Source organism: Cricetulus griseus, chromosome 3, assembly GCF_003668045.3.
Source record: "Cricetulus griseus strain 17A/GY chromosome 3, alternate assembly CriGri-PICRH-1.0, whole genome shotgun sequence".
NCBI classification, from domain to species: Eukaryota; Metazoa; Chordata; class Mammalia; order Rodentia; family Cricetidae; genus Cricetulus; species Cricetulus griseus.
Window position 1 is genome coordinate 270,031,187 of NC_048596.1, and position 23,227 is coordinate 270,054,413.

Here is a 23,227-nt window from a genome sequence, read left to right on the forward strand (position 1 = left end):
CTCCTAGCACAGCTCTACTTAACGTCGTGCAGAGCTGCCAGTCAGCAAAGCTCACGTGAGCCTGTGTGTCCAGGTTGTTGATGGTTCATGTGTTATCTTGGTGGGTTGAATACTGCTTTCCCTGGATGCTTGGCTGCTATCTAGGGTTCAGCGCTCCAGCCTCTCTAATCCCTTGGTTGGTCTTTCTGGTGTCCCAGCTTTGCTTCCCAGTCATGATCATCTAGTTAGCTGAGAGCTCACCTTGACTCTGAGACAGTCATGTGCTTGGAAGTTGCAGGATGGAGAGGGTACTTCTTGAGAATCTACGCAAAGGCTGACTACCTATGTGCTTTGGTGTGTAAGCCACTAGTTCTGCTTCTACAGGGTAGCTAGACCAGGCCCACAGTTGCGTTGTAGTCATTGTCTGGGCACCTGCTGCTTCTGGCACAGAGTTCGAGTTTGTCTGGAGTAGCAGGTGGGTAGCTGTTATAGTTGGTGGGTTTTAGGTGTTTTGAGGTCTACAACATTTGCTGAGAGGGTTGGTAAAATCTGTGACTTCTTCTAAGAGTCAGGTGCAGCGTCTCATGTCTTCTTAAGGAAGGGTTGTATTTCAGAAGGGGGCAAAAAAAATGAGTGCAGCAATGTCTCCTGTCTGGGTTCCTGGTCCTTATGTTCCTTATGGTTTTTGTTCATGCATAAGAGCGTCATTGTTAAAATTTGGTGTTTGGTTTTAGACCTAATGATTTTTGCTTAAGTTGTAAGAGTGTTTTGGGCTTTGAAGAACTTAGGTTACCACTTAAAAATGTATGGTGGCCATTTTTTCCAGCAACTTGAAATAATTGAACCATTTCTCTCTCTCTCTCTCTCTCTCTCTCTCTCTCTCTCTCTCTCTCTCTCTCTCTCTCTTTTGGTACTGGGGATCAAACCCAGGGTTTTACACATGGAAACGATCTGTATCACTGAGGTGCTTTACCCCTTCCTTGGCTATTCATGTTAACTTTGAAGTTGATGTACAGAGGCCTTATTTAACCTTAGGGAGCATCTGGCAGAACATTCCCACTTGGAATTTCTAGTAAATGTTATTTAATTCCCAAGAAGGTTCTGAATTGCATTCTCAGAATTACAGAACCTAAAACCACTCACCCATTGACCCCTTTTGTTCTTGACTTTTCTATCCTCCAAAGTGGTGGATTCTCATCCAAACTGGCACCTGAACTTAGCTGACCTGTGAACTCCATCTCCAGAGAACGTGTCTTTCTGGTGGGAGGTTTCAAGTACGTTGGAAAACGGAAGTGAGCTGGTAAACGTTTCTATGTGCTCCCTCCAGATTCTGTTCGGGCACATGTCAAAGGCCCACTTGGAGGTGAGGACAGGTTTGGGGTTGGATCGAAATCACATTGTCAGGCTTGTGTAGCGCATGCCTTTACCCACTGAACCATTCTGCCAGTTCCATTTTTTAAAGTCACTACGATAGGAATAATGGAATGTAGCTCACTTAGTAGTGTGCACACAGCATGCATGAGGCCCTGGCTTCCTTCTCATTATAAAACCAGGTATGCTGTATATCTGTGATCTCAGCACTGGGTTGGGGGGGAGGCAGGAGGATCAAAAGTTCAGAGGCATTCTGGGCTACATGAAACCCTGTCTCAAAAAAAATAAAAAATTCTTAGACAAAGTTACATGCTTTGAAACATAGCCCCTGTGTTGTTGAAGGCAGTTCTAAACTTGGCTGGGTACTCAACCTTCCACCACTGAATTTCTTCATTAGGCTAGAAAGGCAAGGGCTTTCTTTACACACTGAGCCATCTTGCTGCTCCCCTTTACCGAGTTTTCCCGTATTTAAAGTTATTAGCATATGTTAATTATACACAGTGGGGCTTCATTATGGCATTTTTATACCTGTATGTGAGGCATCTTATTCATCCCGTCACCCTCTTGTCTCTCCCTCTCTGCTCATCCCTTCTTCCCAACCAGTTCCCTTTCCACTTTTCATGTCTTTTTTACAACTCACTGGTTTATTTAGAGTTAGGTTACCTTAAGGATATTTTCTCCTAATGTTAACTGCCTGTGGATACTTAGGTCTCATTCCTTAAGTCTCATGAGTCCCTCCCCCTCTGTGACATAACGGGTCATCTCAGTCTTGGGCAGGTCTTAGGCAGACAGCTGCTAAATTCAAGAGTGAAACACCCGTACCATGCCTAGAAACGCTCTGTAACACTCCTCCCTTCCAGCTTTTACATTCTTTCGGCTGCAGAGGGAGTGATGAAGATGTCCTTATTTAGGGTTTAGCGTTTGGTACTCTTTCAATCTCAGCACTTTGACCAGTTACAGATGTCTGTGGTAACTGTAGTCCACTGCAAAAAGCAGCTTCTGACCAGAGTTAACACTAGCACTATTAGAAGGTCATCAGGTTATCATCGGACTTTTGCAATTTTGCAAAATAACAGCATGTGTTTTCTTACTAGTGCCTGTGTTGGCTTTGTTTTTAAGGTAGGGCCTTTGTATCCCTGACTTGCTTGGAACTCAGAACTGTCTGTCAAAGCAAAATTTTCTGCACAGAAAGAGTTGAAATTATTATCTGAGTGATCCAATCTGTATACGCCTCATCAAGATTTCATTTGCTTCCTTGTAGCTTTACCTTCCTTTATCAAAGGTTTGGAAACTTTCCTTAGATTGCAGACAGCATAGCAATTTGAAGACGGGTAGGTCTTGTATTCAGGTTTTTTAGGCAGATGCCCCTTGTTATGTAAATGTTTCTGATAATGTATGTTCCTCCCACCATGTTAGAAAGAAAAGCTTTTTCCCCCTCTGTCACTCAGCAGAGAATGCTTCTGTCACTGAGTGTGTGCTTTTTCTTCGTGCCTACGAGTTCTCTGTGGACATTGACTCATTGACTCAGTTCTCACTCTGTGTACATGGAGGTGCAGTGTCAGATCCTCTGGGTCACACTCTTCATGCCAAGTTGTGTTATCTAGGTTGTCATCTTTCTTTCTAACCCATAGGCTGTACCTTACTAAGTTTAATAGTTTGCTAGATTTCAGGTTTATTACAAAGACCCCTGGGATACCTTCCTCAGATACCAATAAGTACTCACCTACATGGAAATTCTCTGAAATGGTTATTGAGTTTTAGCCAGCCCTCATTACCTAGGCAAGATTGAGTACATTGTTGGGCATTGGTGACTGACTCAGCCTCCAGCCCTTTTCCCTCTCTGGAGGTTTGGGTTAAAAGTTGAAAGTGTTAAGCCTCTCGTCCTGGTAGTTGCCATCCTGGGAACCAGCCCCCATCCCAAGGCCTTACAGCCTTTAATTATTTAATGCAACTGGTTGATAGCTCAAACTTGAGTTGATGTGATGATTTTGGCCATTAGTACTCCTATATGCTTCTCCGCTAGACCACCTGGTGTTAAGATTTTACTTTATCAAATTTCTTCTTATAAATAGTGTTGGTGACGGCAGCTGGCCGAAGTCTTTTCCTTGTCACTTCTTCACACATGGCCTTTAATGCTTGTTGATTTGGACCAGAGTGGCCTAATACTCAAGTCTCTTGAGTACATCATGCCTGGTGTCGAACAATTGAAATACCGGTTTCTTAACTTCCAAGGTTCAATGCATGTCATTTGTTTTTTGGTGTGCCACCCCACCCATATCATCACTGTGTAGTCCAAGCTTGCCTTGAGGGCACCTTGTCCTGCGTCAGGACCTGCAGTGTTGGGGTCACAGGCATGCTCCACCATGCCTGCTTAGTTCTTTATTTCTTTGCAGTAAAGCATTTATTGCAGCAGTGCTGCATTTAGTGTGTGACCTTGACAAGGTTATTGTACTCCGATGGCCTTTTCAGTTGGCAGAGTAATGCTGTAGTGGTGTGTGGTGTCCGCAGCGTGTTGTGTGGAGGGCATGAGAGTTCACATGAAGCACATGGAGTAGTGTTTGCCATGTTGTGACCATCAGTGCAGCGAGTGTTCACAAATCGCTTTAGCATCTTGCAGTGGACTTGGGGTCATTATGAAAGGATCATTGTTTGTTTGATCTCCCAGAAATGAAGGCCCAGTTTCCATTATAAAGACTCTGCCCCCTCCCCCCCGTCTGTCCCCCCCCTTCTGTGTGTGTGTGTGTGTGTGTGTGTGTGTGTGTGTGTGTGTGTGTGTGTGTGTGTAGGGAGAGTGAACAGGTAACCTGTAAGAACTCTACTTATGCTTTGCCTGTCTTTGCACCACATGCTGGAGGAGGCCAGAAGAGGAGTCAGATCCCCTGCAACTGGAGTTACAGATGGCTGTGAACTGTATGTGACGTGGGTGCTGTGAGTTTAATCCAGGAAGAGCAAGTAGTGTTCTTAACCAGTGAGCTAGCTATCTAGCCCCCTCATCTCTTTCAGTGGCTTCTAAGTTTCACTTGGTGACTGTTTCCTGCAGCACTGGGGTAGGAGAGGGGACCAGTATAGTGTATGTGGTCCTAAAAAGGACTAGATTTGTTTACCTTTTTCCTCAGTTTTTATTTGTGAACTATCTATATAATACAACAACTTAAAGATGACATGTCCTTAGAAAACTTGAATGAATTTAGTTAGTTCCACTCAAAGAGCAATTTATTTTCAAAATGCTCTTTTTCACCTGGCTTTTTGAAGCACTGTGTCATCCACTCAGACAAGAACAGGGCTCAGCAGACACACTCAGTGTCATAGGGAGCCTGATGCATTTTTTGATAGTTTTAAACAAGAGTTGGGATGAAGTTAGACTGTGTTCACTGATTGTAACTCAAGAGTGTAGAAATGTTGCATTGTTATTAAGAGTAAACACAACTCAAAGGGAGTATGAGTTAATTCTTATGGCTGGCTTGGGAATAGAGATTAAGGCTATTCTGAACACCATGTTCCAAATCAGTGTGGAAATGATTTCATGGAATTTTTATAGTTTGGGAACAAAACGAAATCATAAATCAAGACATTTTGGTGGGAATATCAGGTAGGCAGGCTATAGCAAAGTGGAGTCTGTTAAAGGTTTCTGGTGCTGTATGAAGACCTTGTGTACGTTCTGAGAAGGGTTTTGTCTGGTAGTCATAAGGATGTTAGGTCAGATGCTTAGGTGGACAGTGAATGGTTTATAAAGGGAGTCAAGACAGGCTGAGAGTGGATCTGCAGCATCCCTGCCCTTTCCACAATCGTGAAGCTCTAGTCAGTCAGCAGTAGGTGTGGCTTTTTTCTAGGAACTTTACTGCACGTTATTTTGCCCCAAAAGTCCCCTTGTAGAGATGGGGAAATGACTCAGCGTGAGTATCTCTAACCCAGCCGTTTTACAGAGGTGGAGGAAGGAGAATCCCTGGAATCCTGTGGGTCAGGCACAGGTGAAGAACAACAGACAAACTGAAACACCCCAGGCTGTCCTGGGACCTCTGTACACAGAGACTAGGACAGGAAGGAAAGGGTGACAGACACCCCAGGCTGTCCTGGGACCTCTGCACTCGTGTGCCACATGTTCATAAGCGGTGTGTATGCACATATTACAAGGGGAAGCAGAGAACCCATGTTGGCAACTCCCCAGTTTCTCTTAAAGGTTAGTTAAATTCAACTTGAAATAGCAACAGAAAATGTTGCCAAGATAGTTGAAGCCTCCTAGTTCGAAGGACACACATACACTTCAGAACATTAGTAACCGAAATTTCACATCAGAAATGAGGCTCTTGAGTGCGTTAATACGTATACAAGTTTATTTTTTCATTGTTTTGTAAATAAAAGCAGAGAAGAGGGTTGGAGTTATGAGTAGCTATTTATTTATTTATTTTTAGCCAGGTGTGCAGGTGTGGTGGTGCACACCTTTAATTCCAGCCCTTGTGAGGCAGAGGCATGGGGTCTCTGAGTTTGAATACAACCAGGACTGGCTATACATATGACCCTGTCTCAAACAAGAAAAAAAAAAAAAAGTTTGTATAGTGAGTGTTTTGTCTTTCTGTATGTGCACCAAAACTGGGCCCAAAGTCAGAAGAGGGTGTCAAGTCCCTTGGAATTATGGGTTCTGTGTGGGTGCTGGGAACTAAATTTAGGCTCTTCTGTATGGACAGCAAGATCTCTTAAGGGCATAGCCATCTCTTCCAACCCTAGGGGTTATCTTTCAAAGTTGGGAACCACTATTGATACTCTAGTGGTAAAATTCATGCAGAGGAAGATTGGAATTGGTTGGCCCACTGACAGGGCTGAGCCTGGAGGGCTCAGGACAGTGTATCTGGGTTATAGTAGGTAGCAAGGGGCCCGGAGCAGCTGTCACTTGGGGTGGTGGGAAGTTCTTTGTACTACACGTGGCAAGCCTGCCTGCCAGGCTATGACTAGCAGTGCTGAATGCTGCTCAAGTTTCGAGAGAATGAAGTTGACATAAAAGCTTGTGTGCGTTATCTTCATGTTTAGTGCTTCATCTGGAAGCACAGCAGAAAGGGAGCTGGGCCAGGGGAAGACTGGGGGAACTGAACAAGCAGGGAAGACTACTGGGTTGTGATGAACACGCCTTGTAATCTCAGCTAGAGACTGAATCAGAAAGATGGGAAAACTGTGGAAGGGTGACACACAGATCTCTGGAATTGTTTATTTAGCAGTTACAAGTAACCAGCTAACATAACTATGACCCTGTAGCAGTTGGAAAAGTGTCTGAGATGTATCTGGATATGTTTTACTATCTAAACTGTATAGAGTTCCTGGAGCCAAATTTGATATAAATTGTACTGTTTTTGTGAAAGGATTTAGCATCTGCATGGGTGGAAAAGTTTCCCTGGGAGTTGTGAGAGGTTGGGAGCACAAAGGGAGAGAAGCAAAATTATAGCATCTTCTTTTCCCCAGCTGCATCTCCCTTCCCTGAGTGACCTGAACCATTGCCCCCATCCCTGTTCCCCCGTCCCCCAGGAAAAAGGCTGTGCTCCTTGAAATCCCAGTGTTCACTGCCCTGGTGCTTAGCAGCAAGGTGCTTTAGGCTGTAACAGGAAAGGGCTCTCCAGTCTCTTTATACTCTCTTCTCCCCACTGGGGCTGCACCCGTCCAGGCTTCCCCTTTACACTGCCATGCTTTGCCTCTGCTGGGAACTACATCATTGCTTCAGGGATCAGTACCTTTTAGCTGAGAATTGTGCTTCCATTTTCTGTCACTTAGAGGCTCACTGGTATTTTGTTTTCTTCTCGTTCATTTTACAGAGTGTTTGGGATTCCGAATGTTTTTGCTGAACTTGTAAAAGAGACACCTGGATGGTGGATTAACAAGAACACTAACCTGTGGGAAACTTCGTATCTGAAAATACTGGATTTTCACCCTAGTCTAGCAGCTGTGCTGCTCACATAAATACAGATGAATGAAGACCCCATTCGGGAAGACACCTGGCCAGCGGTCCAGAGCTGATGCAGGTAAGCACTGCCGTGTGATCGGTTGCTCTTCTCCTTCCTGGTGCTTTGTGCCTTGCTGCATGTGAAAGAAGAGCTTTCTTTCTTGAAACAGGAGTCACCGTGCTGAATACTGTTTCTGTATAACCTGGCAGTTTATAGATGAGTGGTGAACTTGACAAGTGAATTTCAAGTATCTGTTTAAGAATATAATAAAATCAAGGCTTTAGTTTTACTTGAATAAGCTGAGATGTTAGATTTAGTGAGATTTAGGTGGTTGAGTGGCTTTGAGACAGAAGGAGGGGGTTTGTAGTTTTTACTCAGTTTGTAGAATGTTTATTTGAAGCAGTTTTATTGATGTGCCTCTGAGCTGGAAGAGGCCTTCCTAGTGTGTCTGTAATTCCAGCTCTCTTCAATAGAGCCAGGAAGACCAGGGTTCAAGTCCACCCTCCGTCACATAGCAAGTTCCAGGCCAGCTTGGGCTACATGAAGTCTTGTCTCAGAAACAAAAATAAACCAAAAACTAAGCCTGCATCCTTCCCCTGAAACAGAAATCCATTCTGATTTTTTTTTTTTTTTTTTTTTTTTTTTTTGTGGTACATGGCTAAAACTAACAAGAATAAAAGTGTAGATTGGGGAGGGGGGTGGGTGTTTCAAGACATGGTTTCTCTGTGTAGCCATGGCAGTCCTGGATGGAATTCTCTCTATAGACCAGGTTGGCCTCGAACTCAGAGATCTGCCTGTCTCTTGACTCCCAAATGCTGTGATTAAAGGCCTGTGCCACCACTGCCCAGCTTAAAAGTGTTGATTTTTAAAACCCTCTCCTCAAACAACAACAACAAAATAACCTTACAGAATGTTTTATTAAATGAGTCAGCCTGTCTTATTTTTTTCTTTCTTTTTTTTTTTTTTTTTGTGGCCACAGGATCTTGAACATGTTGATCCTCCTGCCTGGGACCCCAGTGTTAAGATAAAAAGGCATTTGCCAACATGCTATGCAGATAAATAAAAACCTTCTAGGCACTTGAACATTGGGAAAAGTGTGATAAAGTTTAAGTGAGGTTATTAATGTTGTTAATGTTTCAGAGCTTGTTGCCCAGGTTGGCCCTATGTCTTTGGTTCTCTTGCCTACAGGCACCATAGCCAGGGTGCAGAGTGTTCAATTAAAAGAAGTCCAGATCTCACCATGGGTAGCTTTGAACTTGCCCTGTGGACTGTGCTGGCCTTGATCTTATATGTGGCCCTCCTGCTCCTGCTCCCCACTTCTGGGACTATAGGTGTGCATCCGTGCTTGGCTTCTTTCTTTGTTTTAAATGATTACAGCACCTCTCCTGCCTGTTTGGTTCTGTGTGTTGCTCGATCTTTCCATTAACTCATTCTCTGGTTGAGCGATTGGCTCAGCCTCTTGGGCATGAATGTCATGGCTCTCCACCACCCCGCCCTAGGGGCACAGGACAGCTTGTCCACATTATCAGCCTTTAGAGGTAAGCTAAAGTGTAGGCCCCTGGAAGAGTATGCCTCAATCCTGGTGTCTGACTGGGCTTTAATAACTCCAGCAGCACCAGCTGAAGTTCCTCCTGCATGGCTTCCTTGATGAGGTCTGACTGCCTAGGTGCCATCCTGGCTGTCTCTTTCTTCCTAATTTATGAGTGGTTTCCGTCTTGTAACTTTGATTCTCTGCTCAGTCTAAGAAGCAATGTTGAGATTTTTAGTGTTTTGCTTATGATAAAGACAGGCAGAGGAGAACTTAAATCTTTATAAGCTGGGCCAGAAACTGGAGATTGTCTTGGTTACAATTTAATTTACAGGAGCTTTGGGACTCCTTGTATAGCCTCTGTCTCATCAGTCCTTGACTGCAGTTCCACGTCACCTCTGATTTCTCAGATCATCTCAGGGTACAGAGTGTTCAATTAAAAGAAGCCCATGTTGCTTGTCTGCAGCGCCTTAGTCTCACAGTTATTTTGGCATAATGTTTACTTACCTTTTCTTACCCAGTGAAGTAGTATGTTCTCAGTGAAAAAGTCAACACTGACATGATACATGGTGTACAGTGAAGTGTTCTGAAATAGAGTATTTGTTTAGCCAAGTAAAGATTTGTTTGTTGCAGAATAATTGTTGAACTGTGTAAGGGTGTGTTGCTTTTGTTAATGCTTCATTTGTTTAATCATGTAAAGATGTGTTGCTGTTTCTCCTTGCCTGACTAAGGCACCTGATTGGTCTAGTAAAAAGCTGAACGGCCAAGAGCTAGGCAGAGGAGGGATAGGTAGAGAGAAGGGGGCCAGGCAGACTGACAGAGAAAGCAGGAAAGCAGAATGGACAGCATGTAGATGAGGTGTAAACAAGCCTTGGGGCAGCACATAGTTTAATTAGAAATGGGTTAATTTAAGTTAAAAAAAAGAAAAGCTAGCTAGAAACAAGCCTAAGCTAAGGCCAACCATTCATAATTAATAAGTCTCCGTGTTATGATTTGGGGCTGGCGGTCCAAGAAAGCCTGCTACAGATAAGTTTTACTTCAAGGGTCAGAGACGGTGGCCTTGCTGTTGTAGCTTTTGAGGTATCTGTTTCTAGATGCCAGCATGCTGTGTGTCCAGAGTAGGATCATGAGGGGTGGGGTGGGTTGTGAGGAGTGGGATACTATGGGATGGGAGAAAGGGTGGAAACACCTGGTACATTATATATAGTTCTAGTGTACCTTGCTTTGCACCTCGTCAGTGTCTAGAGGCACGTCAGGGATGGGTGCTCCCACTGCTGGCTGACTTTGGCTATTACACACTTCCTTTCTTGTTATCTTTGTTCTTCCCTCAGGGGGTCCCCAATATGCTATCTCTGTCTCTGATTGAGAGCTGTACAGACACTACTTAATATAAGGACAGGAAGGGAGTTTGCACATAGTGAAGAAGCCTTCCATCTGGTTTTTTTGTTTTTATGCCCAGTTTAGTGCTGACCTGGTAAGCAAATACATTTTGTATGATTTCAGGATATCTTAAAGTATATAATTAGACTCGTGTTATGACTCAGCATATGACTAGAGCATCTGGGTGAGTGTGTCACTCTGGAGTCCAGAGGAAATACGTTTTGACATGGGTTTTAAACTGTCTGTTGTGGTGCTCAGGTGTCTGTCCTTCCTGGTTTTCTACCTACCTGTTAACACCAGTTGCTAAGAGAATAGAGTTTAATAAGTGCATGATTTGTATGTGATTTCCCCCTGTTTCCTTGGATTTCAATATTCTGTAATTAGGTCTGTGTCTATGTTAGGTTATTGTGGCTTTTTGATTAATTAACCACACCATTTTGAAGTGTCTTTTGTGGTCCATGGTGATATCATTTGTCCTGAAGTCTGTCTGTCTTAGTCCTTGTCTTGGGCTGTCGATAAGTGGGTTAAGGACTGAATCACTGTCTTCTGGTTCAAGTTGTCTTTTACAACAGATCTTGATTTCCCTGTATCTATGTGTTTAGAAGTTGTTTTGTTTGTTTTGCATTTGTGAAAATATTACCAGTGGTTTTCAGAAGCTAGTTTAGGCAGTACTGTGCAGGCTGCCTTTCTGCTTGCTCACCAGCCTGTGCTCACGAGTTTTCTCACTTGGCCATTGTTGTCCTCTGCTCCTCTTCTCTTTATTGCAGTCTAGTTTCCTGTGGGTGTTGGTCTCTGGGTCTCTAGGGCTGGTTTCATTCTCATTTATTTCTTTGTGTAGGTTTTGGGAGTTTGTGTTGCTGTGGACTGGCCTTACTGATCTATATAGCCTACTACTATTCACCCCCATGGGTCTTCAGTGGGCACGACTTACTCTTTTTTTTTTTTTTAATTTCCCGAGTCTAGGGATTAGTTGAATGTATTTACCTTTTAATGTTCTTACATGCTAAACATTTTGATTATAACCTACTTGGTTATTGGTGTCTGTCTGGTCTGTACTCCCCTCCCCCCATTCTGACATGTGACACAAAGCTGGATTACTTTTTCTGTGTGGGTGCGTATGTGCAGCCAAACAGAAGGCCTTGAGTTAGATACTTAGACCTTTCTTGTCTAATAATTTTTAAGAGAAGTAGTTGAGCATTTTAAAATCTTTAACGCAGGTGTGGAGTTTTGGTATTCTGTCTTATGTTGGCTGCTGTGGATGTCTTGAGGAGTCTTTTGGGTTTTTTGTTTGTTTGGTTTTTTTTTTTTTTTATATTTTGTTTTGTTTCTGATTGCCTCACTAGTCCAAGAAGTGGCTAGATGGAATTTGAACAGTTTTACTGATGTGTGATTTCTCAGAGTTCACTCACGTTCACATTCCAGTTTAGCCCGAGTGTGGACCCTTTCTGACCCCAGCTTACTGAGGTTTGGAGTTCTCCCTGTATACATTGTATTGCTACATGCTAACGACAGGCAGTCCTAGTCCTCTCTAACTCCAGTGTGACACTCCACCTGGCAAGGTTCTGCTCCCTTCAAATATCATTATCCAAAAATGGTTTTCAGAATGAACTCAGGGTCAGTGGTGACTGTCTCGTGTTGGTTGGCTGTTAGCTCCTATAGGCCTTTGCTTCCTGGTGTCTCAAACCAGATTGTCCCTATGTTTCCTAGATTACGAAGGGGAAGACAAGTCGAGTTCTGTACTATTTATTTGCTGCTTTATGGTCAGGCATGCCACTGTGTAACTGGTTTTACTTTTATGGCTGATTTGGAAGCATAGAACCACTGGGTCTGTCATTTTGTCTGTACGTATTTCCTTTTCAGAAGTTAAATAAGCACTTGGCTCTAACATGTTGGTGGTTAATGACCTATTCCAGGCTTTATGAAGTCAGGGTTTGCTTTTAGTTCACTTTTTGCTGACTGTAACTTGCCTCTCTTGTAGGCCATGCTGGAGTGTCTGCAAACATGATGAAGAAGAGGACATCTCACAAGTAAGCAATGCTCACCTGTTTTTAGATCACTAGCTTCAGGACTTGCTCTTAAGATGGAGTTTCTTAGCTCACCTCCACTCAGTGCCTAGTAATTGTGTGTGGTCACCCGTCCAGTCCCTCTCCTGGATTTGGGTGATGTGTGTCAGGTGTGCACTTCAACTGTCAAAAGCCTTTCTGTCATGGCTATCTTCTGTCTTAATGGGAGCCAACTGAATGTCAGGAAATAACTCTGTGAGTGTGTGTATGCGTGCGTGCGTGCGTGCATGCTTGTGCGTGTGTGTCTGTATGTAGGAAGCACATGTTAAAACTTGAACCTCTCCAGGTGTTGATCTGCTGTTAGCCCAGGAGCTGAACAGAGATGTCTGTTGCTAGGGTCCACCTATCTAGCCCCCAGGCTCCTCTTTTAACCTGTAATATATACAAAGTGTACCCATTTAAAATAGAATTAGAAAACATTGTCTCCCTTCATTATCTGAGCAGGCCTAAAACTTGTAATTCTTCTGACCCAGCCTCCAAACTGCTGTGATTACATGTGTGCAAGCATGTGTCACCAGGCCTGGTAGTAGTCATTTATTTAAAGTGACACATATATTCTAGTCCTGTAGTGCCATGCAGTGGTGACTGTACTCCTGTGTCATGGATACAACACTAACAATGACTTAAGAATGTAGGGGATGTAAGTTGCCAATGAAGGTCCTCCTCCTCCTCTTCTTCCTCCTCCTCCTCCTCCTCCTCCTTTTCCTTCTCCTCCTCTTCCTCCCTGCACCCTGCACCCGTTATTCCCAAGTGATTCACAGTGGATATTTGAGTTCCTTCAACGCCTTAGTGGAGCTGAAGAGAATAGGAGGTCTCTTGCTCATGGAAGGTAAAACAGGATTTCTCTCAGTAATGGTTGACGATTAAACCACACTTACCTCTCATTCAGATGAGTACGTAATGTAAATATAATACTCAACTGAAGAAATGAGCTAGAAAACAAAATTTTGAAAATTAGGTAAGTGTGCTGTTCCCTGAGAACAGAGTAAACCTTACCTTGTCTCATCGTCTTCCTGTTTTTGCTGTATCCAGTTATGTGATCATGTATGTGTTGTCTCTACTCATTAGTGTGGCATCAACGTAAGTTGTCTTGTGCCTCAAATAGAGGATATCAATAAGGCAGAAATACAAACTACAAATACTAGACACTGGGTAGGGGGCAAATGAAATACCTCCTTTGTAAGACCAAAGCAGTTCATTCAGAATAGATTTTGCCACCTAAAGGAAGTTAAGAATATTAAGGTGCAGCCTTTTAGCACCCCACCCCCTTTTAAAAACCTATTTTTACCCGGTGGTGGCGGCGGCGGCGGTGGCAGCGGCACACACCTTTAATTCCAGCACTAGGGAAGCAGAGGCAGGCGGATCTGTGTGAGTTCAAGACCAACCTGATCTACAAAGAGAATTCCAGGACAGTCAGAGCTGCTACACAGAGAAAAACCCTGGCTCAAACAAAGCAGAACAAAACAACAACAAAAACCCCTAATTTTAAATATTTACCATTGGTTAAAATTTCATTGACTTAAGAAGTTAGACATTTTTTTGTTGGGATATTTGTACACAGTATGAAGATATGTTGTTGTGATTGGTTTAATAAAGAACTGAATAGCCAATAGCTAGAAAGAGGTTAGGCAGGACTTCTGGGAACAGAGAGGGAGCTGGGAAAAGGGTGGAATTGCCAGCCAGAGTGAGAGGAAACAGGAGTTAGACCCATGTGGCAGAATGTAGATGAATATAAATGAGTTAATTTACGTTATAAGAGCTAGTTGAGACAGGCCTATGCTAAAGGCCAAGCTTTCGTAATTAATAAGTCTTTGTCATTATTTGTGAGCTGGCAGCGCAAAGGGAAGTTCAGTTACGTATTTTTGATCCCATAGTTGTGTTATGCATGCATTTTGTTCAAGGGATTTCTTGTTCCCTTTCCTGAGTAATGCTGAGCATTGTCTGGTGGGTTTTAGGCTTTCAGGCACAAGAAGTAAACACCAGCTACTTAAAGCTGTCAATAAAATTGATTGAGATACATGGTAGGCATGTATGAATTTTCAAAAAACAGATTTAAAAAATCCCCAGCAGTTGAGGGTTCATAGGCATACCAACCAGAAGAGCTCATGCTGTTTGCTCCACATTGTCGGGTACTCCATCTGTTGCTTTTACATGCTTGTTTAAGGTCAGAAGCCTTGTGTTCATTGCTGTACCCCAGAAGGTGAGATGAAAAAGTTTTCACTGCAAACTTGAAGGTGGACAGAGGGCTGAGGAAAAACAAACCCAAAGTTCCCTTGTCGGGTGCTGGCTGTTCATGGCTTGAATGGTCTTGAATGGAGTGAGCAGGGGCAGAGAGCTTTGCAGATTCCTTTGTGTTCTAGATTCGACTTGCCCATGTCTGAAATCCAGTGTTGGACCAGATCAGTGAGTTTTCAGCTTTTCTTTTCTTTCTTTTTGTTTTGTTTTCAGCTTTTCAACATAGGTTTCATCCTACCACAGATTTTTTTTTTTCCTAAAGAAAGCCAAATACAAAACAGAACCTCAGCTCCTCCACTCATCCATCCTCAACAGTGCCTGTCCTGTTGTTACCCACAGTATTCGGGAGGCTCAGGGTGAGCCTTAACAATTAGATGCTGAGCTGCAGTCAGCATACACCTGTCCCTCCAAGGTGCTAGGAGGATTCAGGAGTTAGCACACCACAGAGGAAATGGCATGTGTTTGTTTTGATAACGGTCCTTGTCAGAGGTCTAATCCAGAGCCTTAACAGGCTAGGCAAGGGCTAGCCATGTTGTTAATTTTGTTTTAAGTGGACATCGTCTTGCCGTAGGCTGAGTACCTGCTGGGCTTGGGAGACTGTCTTCAAGACAAGTCTTTTTGGGTTTTGTTCCATGAAAGCTGTTTGGGATGCTACTGCATTAAAATATTTCTTGAGTGAAAATGCAGTTGGGCAAGCATCTGTGTGAACTTAGTACAGTGGTTTGTTGTTTTTAGTTTTAGATATTAACTCTCCCTCGGTCTCAATTTCAAGGTCCTGTCTTGAAAAGAGGAGTGTTAATGTGTTTTACTAATTTATTTGGGCATTTTGTTGTTTTGTTTTTTCAAAGACAACAAAGTCCCACCCGTGTGCATCCCTAGCTAGCCTGGAACTCATGTAGATCAGGCTGGCCTAACTCACAGAGCTCCTTCTGCCTCTGCCTCCCAATTGCTGGGATTAAAGGCGTGTGCCACCACTCCCAGTCCACTAATTTGCTTTTCAGGAGTAAATGCTGGGGATTAACAGACTGCAAAGTCTGCCTTGCAAGCAAACATAGGACCCTAATTTAACTTCAGCACTCTTGTAAAACGTCAGCGACTGTGCATATCTGTGAGTAGTGATGGGAGTGCTGAAATAGGTAGACCCTGGAGATCCCTGCTCAGTCACCTCACTGAGTTTCCTGAGTTCCGGGTTCAGTGAGATCTTTTGGACAGACATAGCAGTCACCAATGGAGAGTGCCACTCACTGCCCTCCTTGTTGGTCTCTGGGGTGTTCTCACGCTGTTTTCATGGTACCCTTGTCAAGTTGCACCCAGGAGCTCCTATTACAGATGTGAAAATTGATGTCCAGAGAGATTAAGAAACTTACCTGAGGCTTGACAACTAACCAGCAATGGAGCTAGGTCTAGAAGTGGGCTAACTACCACACCCCATCCACTGAACTTCTTGCTTTCTTACCTCATCTTGAAAATGGGTTATTTGATCATAATTGCTCAGGCTGGACAGGCATCCAAGAGGACCACAGTGTTAATTTAGTGGTCTTAAGTCTGTCAGAACATGTAACTCTTAATGCACTGTGGTGTTTCCATGGTGTGTAGGTGAACTGATGGTGACTTTCATGAAGATACTGTTCTGTTTCATCTTGTTTTTATGTTGTCATTTTACACCAGGAAATGACACCATCACTTAGAAATTTTGTAAAATAACAACTGCCAGCGAAGCAAGTTTCTAATTGTTAAGATACAACTTGCAAAAAAACCAAGATTTTTATTTAACTGTTTTCTTCTAAATTTTGTAGAATCCAAAGAAGAAGAATTGCTTTGATATAACAGTACCAACTGTACTGTAAAGAATCACCAGTAATTAATCCTTGCGTGACCTACTGACTAATGGTGGCACTTTGATAACTGACAGGCTTATTGAACACACATGTGGTGTATTAGTATTGGCTTCCAGAATTGGACTTCTGTTTTTTATTTTCCTTTTAGAATTAGTAATGGGTTTCATTGTGGGCTTTCCGTACATACTTCGTTTTGTGGATTCTTGTCTTCCCTTCCTTACTCTATTCCCCTCAAACCCTTCCTTTAGCTTTTATGCATGTTTTTTTTTTTTTTTTTTCTTGTCCCCAGTCTGCTCTGGAAATCTTTCTTTGCCCCTCTTTACTGTCTACTTTCTAGCATTAGCTGTCCTCCCTTAGAGATGCAAAACTTAAAATCTAGCAACCACACGTGAAACAGAGTGTGATGTTTACTATTTTGCTTAGGTGGTATTGCTCTGTCTGTTTGGGGTCATTGTTGCTTCCATACCAGTTTGGGGATTGCTTCTCCAATTTTTGTAAGGAATGTCACTGGGATTTTAATGGGGAGTGCAGAGTTTGTGGGCAGCTTTTGTTTTCACAGTGTGATTCTTGTCAGTTCATGAACACTGAAGGTCTTTCCTCCCTCTAGTGTCCTCTTTCTTTGGTTCTGTAAAGCCTCCACTGTAGAGAGGTCTTTCACCTGCTGGGTTAGTTACTCCTAGTTGTGTTTGTTGTTGTTTGTTTTTGTTGTTTTGGTTTGGGGGCTGGAAAGATGGCTCAGCAATTGAGAGCACTAAATGCTCTTGCAGGAAAACGGGGTTTAGCTCCTAGCATCCACACGACAGCTTAGGACCAACCGCTTCTAACTGCAGTTCCTGGGGAGTCTGACTGCCTCTTCTGATCCCCGAGGATTCATGCACACACACAGACACGTAAGATAAATGTTTTCTAAAGGGCTTTAATGTTAATCGTCCCCGCCCACATTCTTTATCTCGCCCTTCCATCCCCTGTCTCATTTAATGCTACCTGTTCCATTATTTCCTTCCCCCTTTATGTCACTACACTGTCTCACTGGAAAGATACTCTTGCCCCAAAAGTTTCTTCCTTAAGAGCTTTGTAGAAAGCTTCCCTGTTTCTCTGTCACTTGATTCTAATATTGAGAGGAATGAATTTTCTTTAATAATAAGAGCGAATATTTCCTGAGTCAGTCCTTCAGCATTTTGTGTATGTGTGTGTGTACTTGTGTGTGTACTTATGTGTGTGTGTGTGTGTGTGTGTGCGTGTAGAGGCCAGAGGTTGACATCGGGTGATTTGTATTATATATTGAGAGAGTTCTTCTTTTGGACCCAGAACTTGCCAAGTCAGTTAGTCTCGGCAGCTTGCTCCAGGATGCGAGTGCCGGGAATCAGAGCTCTACTTCTCACCTTCTCCTCCTGCTTGTTCAGGAGGCTCCATACCCACTGAGTCATCTCTTATTTCACTCAATTCTGGAGCAGTTATAGAGCTGAAAACCTCAGTGTTCACTTGTAGATGATTAATTTTTATTAATTCGTTGAGAGTTTTGTACAGTGTGTTTTAATCATCTTCATCCCTCCCAGAGCCCCATCTTCCACCCTTACTTCCCTACACACCAAACTTGGAGTTCTGTTTTCTTTCCCTTTTTTTCTTTTCTCTGTTTTGTTTGTGTAACAGTGTGTGTGGCTGTACCTCCAACTGAGAGATCCACCTGCTTCCGCCTCCCAAATACTGGGGTTAAAGGTGTGCACCACCACCGCCTGGATGTCTTTCCCTTTTAAAACAACATTTTTATGAATTGCTTGAGGATTTTATACAATGTAGTTGTAATTAAAGTATAGTGCTATCACTTCCCCTTTTCCTTTCTTCTTCCAGCCCCTTCCTTATGTGTCCACTCCATTCTATCACCTCTGACCCCCTCTCAAATTGATAGCCTCTTTTCCACTGTTTACTTGTGAGCAAAGCGATGACTAAATCGTGCTCAGTTCTTGGAACAGTACATTATACCCTCTTGGATCCCTTCTTGTTGCTGCTTTGTCGGGGTCATTATATAGTTGACAAAGCACAGAGATGCAGGACCCTCAAACAAGGCCTGCGAGACACCTGCATACATCTCCGCCCTCCTTAGAGAGACCCTGGAGTTACCAGGGCTTACATACCAGGGAGTTACCTGGCTTACATTCGTGTTTTTAAAACATCTTTAAATTAAAAAGAAAAAGAAAAAAAATAGATATTTCAAGCAAATGGTGAAAAAACACCTTTAAACTCATATTTATTTAGATTTCTTTTCCTTCATGGGATTGGTAATCAAAACTGTGGCTTGGGTATGCTCGGTAAGTCCTCCAGGAGTGAGTTGCATCCCAGCCCTCTTTTCCTGTAATTTTAATAGCTGTGTAGTTACTTCAGTGCAGTGGTAAATCTGAATTATTTGGTCTGTAAGACGTATAGCTGGACCTTTTCCTTCAGTAATGCTTTAGAGGTGCACTCCCTGAGGTATTACTGTTCTGTATGGTGAGGCTTTGGCAGGTGGTGCCTTACTGGTACAGAAGGGTTATCTCTGTTCTGTAAACAGATAAAAAATGGTACCCTGAACTGAACATGTTATTGTTCTGTTGCTGTGAAGAGGCACCATTGGGAAGGCAACTTAAAATGAAAGCATTTATTCGAGGACTTGCTTGCAGTTTCAGAGAGTTGGTCCATAGTTATCACAGTGGGCAGTGTTGTGGCAGGTAGGTAAGCCTGCTGGGTAGGGCAGTGGCAGACAGGTGCACTGGTAGCTGAGAGCTGACATCTTACCCATATGTCTAAGACACAGACAGAGTGAGACTGGGTGTGGCATGAGCTTTTGAAACCTCAAAGCCCAACCCTAGTGGCCCCTCTCCTCCAACCAGACCATACCTCCTAATCCTTCCTAAGTGAGCCACTGGGACCCAGGCATTCAGATATATGTGTTTATGGGGCCACTCTCATTCAAATGACTATAGTGTTGTACTGCACACCTGTACTTCCAACACTTGGACTCTGAAGCACAAGCATCACTGTGAGTTCAAAGCCAGCCTGGGCTATTGAATAGTGAGACCCTGCTTCCAAAAAAAATGAAAAGAACAGGTGAGCTGGGTGGCACTTGTTGCTAACTCTGATGATTTGAGCTCTGTCCCCAGGACCTACATGGTGGAAGGAGAGAACCGATTCTCTCAGGTTTTCTGTTCTGTGATACATGATCCTCCACCAGGATTCTCTGGAGCAAGAGAACAGATAGGAGATAGAAGAACATACAGTCTGAGAAGTTGAGTCATGCATATTGAGGCAAGGAAGTCCACTCAACTTGCAGTCTGTGAGCTGATGGTACAGTTCTGATGGAAAGTCAGAGAACTAGGAGCCACTGGTGGAAGATCTAGTCCAGGAGCTGGAGAAAACCATGTTCCTGCTTGGGCCCACAGGCAGAAATAAAAAGGTGGCATCCTGCTCCTGCCTTCTGTTGTATTCAGGCCCTCAGCAGATTGAGTGAAGCCTGTTTGCATTGCTGAGGACACACCCTTTTCCCTCAGCCCAGCAGTTCAAATACTGATCTCTTTCCAGAACATTCTCAGACAACACCCAGAAACAGGCATCTAATCTAGGTTCCCCTCAGCACAGTCAACTGAACAGCTTCTCTTACCTGGCTTCTGTTATTTGCTTAGTGCTGGTAACAGTTTCATCTGATATTTTCCTGGCCAGCCTCTACTGCCTGTCAAAACTCAATCACAGGAGCATTTGTTTCTTCCCTCTTTAAGCTACTTTTGTATATTGTCCAGCAGGATCCCAGGGCTGCTGAGGAGGTAACCTCAGAGTTCCCAGGCTTCCTTAGCTCTGCTCCTGTGTCATATTTAAAAACAAGAATCCTTTAGCCACCTGTGTCTACTACCTTCCTGTTTGCCTCTGGGCTTTATTTCTCGAGTCTAGTTATGCCTGCTTAGTTAGGCTTTTGTACTCGAGTGGCCTGGGGATGTGGCTCTCCCTCAGGAGGTTCTGAGGGCAGAAGATGGGTGGGGAGAGTGTGTGTGTCGGGGGTCTGGCTTAGAGGTTCTGCACTTAGCCTCGCTCCCTTTCCTAGTCCATTGCTTTGCATCAGCTTTGTGTTCCCTCTCGTAGAGCTTAGTGCTTACTGGCTCTGAAGATATCCTTCCTCATGTTTGCAAGAGACCATTGTTTCAAGGCTAAGTGCATGTAAACAATAAATGTCTTTGTATTTATATTTAAAATTAAAGCTTTAGCTATTGTAACTACAATCATTTTTAAGAAATTATGAAATGCGATGTATACTTAGCCCTGTTTTGTTCTTGGCACACAGCATCTGTCAAGTTGGTTTCACCCAGGTTGCATCCAAGCCAGGTTTTATGGTTTGTCTTTATATTCCAAAGTGAAATGACCCCTCCCATCCCCCATATCAGGAACCAGGATGGGCGCTGAGAATGTAAAGTGCTTTCTGAGTAAGCAGGAGGAGTTAAGTTTGGGTCACCTGATGGGGGATGTGTCTGTAATCCCAGTAGTTTGCTGGCAGGGCAGAGATAGGTGGATCCTGGGAACTCATTGGCCAGCCAGTCTAGCCTAAATGGCAAGTTCTAGATTCAGTGAGAGATTCTGTTTTGGAAAATAAGGTGGAGAAAGCAGTAGAGGAAGACACTTGATAGCAACTTGTAGCTCAACAAGAACACATATTCTTGAATGTGCATGTGTGTGCACACAAACATAGCCAGAGTATTACCATCTTATGTAAATGTCTAATCCACTGGTTTGACATTTGATGATGTTACAATATTTACATTACTATTTGTCAAACTATATGCTTGTGAGTTAGTCAAGTGTGAGGAAATCATGTTTCTGAGGGAACTCTATTGCATGCACACATACAGTCCAACTCAGTTAAGGTTAGTTTATGTCAAGGTTACCAGGGCATAAAGAGGAGTAAAATGTTAAGGTTTTTTTAAATTTTGTGTTTGTGAGTGCCTCCATCATGAATGTGTATATGTACTACATGTGTGCCTGATGCCTGAGGAGGCCAGAAGAGGGCATTGGGACTAAATTCAGGCATTTACAGAGATCACATGGGTGCTGGAAACCAAACTTGGATCATCTACAAGATTAGCAGATGAGGCATCTTACCTACTGAGGCATCTCTTTAGCTCTTTGCAAAAGTTGGTTTTTGTTTTTTCGAGACAGGGTTTCCCGGTGTAGCTTTGGAGGCTGTCCTGGAACTTGCTCTTGTAGACCAGGCTGGTCTGGAACTCACAGAGATCCGCCTGCTGCTGCCTCCCAAGTGCTGGGACTAAAGGCATGCACCAACACCGCCCAGCTAGCTCTTTGCTTTTAAAGCAGATTTTGCTCTGCAGCCCCAGCTGGCCAAAAACTGGCGGTTATTCATGTTCATCAGTAGGTGTTTGTCCATGCCTTAGGGTCATGGGTAATGGAGAACATGCAAGCTAGTGGCTGTATTGGGTACAGATATGCATACTTGTGAGAATAATACATTGTATGTGTGAATACAGAAAACATCGGACCAGTGTGGGACCAAGCAAGCCTGTGTCCCAGCCCCGTCGGAACATCGTAGGCTGCAGGATTCAGCATGGGTGGAGAGAGGGCAACGGCCCTGTCACCCAGTGGAAGGGGACTGTCCTGGACCAGGTGCCTGTGAATCCTTCCCTGTATCTTATAAAGTATGATGGATTTGACTGTGTTTATGGACTAGAACTTAATAAAGATGAAAGAGTTTCTGCACTTGAAGTCCTTCCTGATAGAGTTGGTAAGTTTTTAAACTTATTATTTTAAAAAGTGGTCATCGAATGCTTTTTGATTCTCATTAGTGTTCTTACGTCAGACCTCAACACCTCTGATAAACATTTACCACTTATTGACACAAAAACTGACCCAGAGAAGGTGTTCTGAAACTATAGTTCAGTGCCTCATGAAGATTATAAAGGTAGATCTTTGACCTAGAGGTTTCCAGCCTTCAGTTGCCCATTGCTGTCATGACTGGCATGGCTCACTGACATAGCATGTTGACTTGACGCGCAGCAAGTTACAGGTTGTTTCTCCCAGGGGAAGCACTCAGGATGAGAGGACGTTTTGGAAGTAGAAAACTGTGATATTAGAGTCTTACTGGTATCGTAGAGCTGGAACACGTGCTTCAGTTGTGTCACATGGTGAGATGCATCTTCTGACCCAGGATGTCAGTCTGTGTCTGCTTTCCAGGACAAGGTTCCCACTGGAATATTAATAGGTCAGGAGCAAGCCTTGTCAACACCCTGGCTGTATGTCATCAAGGGGGACCTGTGTTCTTTAGAGTTTTGGGTTGTCTAGTTCATCATATTATAGTTGTAAGGAAAGCCCTTTGAACAGAGGAAGGAGTCCAGATGATGGTTCAGGTGAGCAAGATATTATGTGTCTGCTATGGTTAGTAAGTAGTTCAGTGCTCTTTATTTTGGCTGGCTTCAGGCTCACTGCCATCCTCCTGCCTCAGGCTCAGGCCAGGATGGGGGTGGTTGTGGCTAGAATTATAGGTATGAACAACTATACTTGGCTAGACATGTAACTCTTAACTTTAGTGCTCACTATTAGAGTAGAATCTAGAAAGTTACTTGCATTTTGTGTCCTGGGTAGGAGGAGACAGTCTTGTAGCCCACTTTAGTGCATATGTTGAATTTTAATTATAACAATGCTAGAGATGGAGAAAAAGCCAGCTGAAGGTCATGAGATGGTGCCAGTGGTTCCCAAGGCAGGGTCTGTGGACCCTTAAGGTCCCTAAGCAGTTACTCTCCTAACCTTAAGATGAGAGCTTATTCCCTTCACCCTTATTTACTTACAGCTGCAGTGTTATTGGAAAAGTCTGCACAACACACACACACACACACACACACACACACACACACACACACACACACACACACACACACACACACA

The 23,227-nt window shown here is 43.5% G+C and overlaps 1 protein-coding gene across 5 annotated transcripts in view; it reads left to right on the plus strand.

Moving 5' to 3' along the window:
• The window catches only part of Spin1 (spindlin 1), a 50,822-nt gene that overhangs the window by 16,487 nt on the left and 11,108 nt on the right, over window positions 1-23,227 (plus strand). For all 5 annotated transcript variants that reach the window (XM_035442969.1, XM_027409917.2, XM_027409919.2 and 2 more), the window contains exons 2-4: window positions 7,146-7,352; window positions 12,161-12,209; window positions 21,817-22,070. In XM_035442969.1, the coding sequence (XP_035298860.1) occupies window positions 7,301-7,352; window positions 12,161-12,209; window positions 21,817-22,070 (355 nt within the window). In that variant the 5' untranslated portion in view covers window positions 7,146-7,300. The remainder of the gene's footprint in view (window positions 1-7,145; window positions 7,353-12,160; window positions 12,210-21,816; window positions 22,071-23,227) is intronic.